This window comes from Microtus ochrogaster, unplaced genomic scaffold, assembly GCF_000317375.1.
Source record: "Microtus ochrogaster isolate Prairie Vole_2 unplaced genomic scaffold, MicOch1.0 UNK26, whole genome shotgun sequence".
NCBI lineage: Eukaryota > Metazoa > Chordata > Mammalia > Rodentia > Cricetidae > Microtus > Microtus ochrogaster.
Window position 1 is genome coordinate 950,095 of NW_004949124.1, and position 1,255 is coordinate 951,349.

At 31.6% G+C, this 1,255-nt stretch overlaps 1 protein-coding gene across 10 annotated transcripts in view; it reads right to left on the reverse strand.

The window, feature by feature from the left end:
- The window catches only part of Birc6 (baculoviral IAP repeat containing 6), a 196,628-nt gene that overhangs the window by 105,379 nt on the left and 89,994 nt on the right, over positions 1–1,255 (reverse strand). For all 10 annotated transcript variants that reach the window (XR_003378819.1, XM_026789677.1, XM_026789673.1 and 7 more), the window contains one exon: positions 1,025–1,124. Coding sequence is in view for 9 of the 10 variants with exons in the window: in XM_026789677.1 (XP_026645478.1) it covers positions 1,025–1,124 (100 nt within the window). In the remaining variant the exon portion in view is untranslated. The remainder of the gene's footprint in view (positions 1–1,024; positions 1,125–1,255) is intronic.

Sequence of the window (1,255 nt, forward strand, 5' to 3'; positions counted from 1 at the left end):
AAAAAAAAACCCTGTCTCAAAAAAAAAAAAATTCTGCCAAAAGAAAGACCTCCAGAAGATACAACAAATTCCAGTAGCTGCCCCAGAATGAATACACTGTCTTTCTAGGTTAGAACTATATCAGAAATTTCGGAACAGATTTGTATTTCTGGTCTTATACACTACAGAAACAAAAGCCATTACTGAAATGAAATTCAAATCAGTAATAATACCATAATTCTCTCTCATTAAATTGATATGAGAAGCAGGTTAGCAATTTCTACCATCTACACTCTGCAGAGAAAAAAACAAAGATAATGTATAGGAATAGTGCTGGTTTTGACAAAACTGTGTTAGAAGAAAAAAAGGCAATGTCCAATTTCCCAAATAATAAATAAAATTATAGTCCCACTTCCTCACAGGGCTCGTAGGATTCAACTGCGTCCATGGGTTAAAACCAAACTACAGTATAAATAATTGTTCACATACAGAGCAACAAATTTTCTCTCTACATGCTATCAGGAACAATACTGCTATCAATTAATAATTAAATGGGTAAAAAATACCAAGAAACTTTTATAAGCTTTAAATTCTCTCTTCTAAAGCAAATAAGATTCAATTGCTAACATAATGAAATTTTGCAGCTGCTTCAATATAGAACTAAAAGTTAGTAGAATTAAAAGATAAAAAGCAGCTAAAGTTTATTTGAAAATATGCATACTCCCACACCAATCACAGATTTCTGAAATACTGTATGGCACAAATGTAGATATAATGTTAGTTTTGGAATATTGCCTCACAGCTTATTATACTGGTAACTAACAACTACAGTTTAAGCAGACTAATTGTATCATTCATATATCAATAAGCAAGATAGAAAGGTTTCACTTTTTCAATGGAAATAGCCAATCTATACAACTTGTACCTTCTGTAGTTCTTATACTTGGTAAACTACACTTGAGAGCAAATGTGATTTACTTACTATAAATCATAAAAGGGCCAAAAGACTAGGAAAGAAAAGTAATTTTAGAAATGCAAAGATTACCTGAATGCATTCGTTCTATAATGATGGATTGGTGAGGTGGAGGCTGAAGAAAATGTGAGGCATGAGAAATTGCAAGGGCCAGACCAGAACCAAGTGGATTCTAAAAGAGAAAACAATATAACTAACTGTACTGATACTATTCTTGCTCTAAAAACCCTTATAACCATGACATTAAACTAACAAGTCTCTTCCTGATACACATTTTGACGAATTTTATTAAAAAAAAAAAAA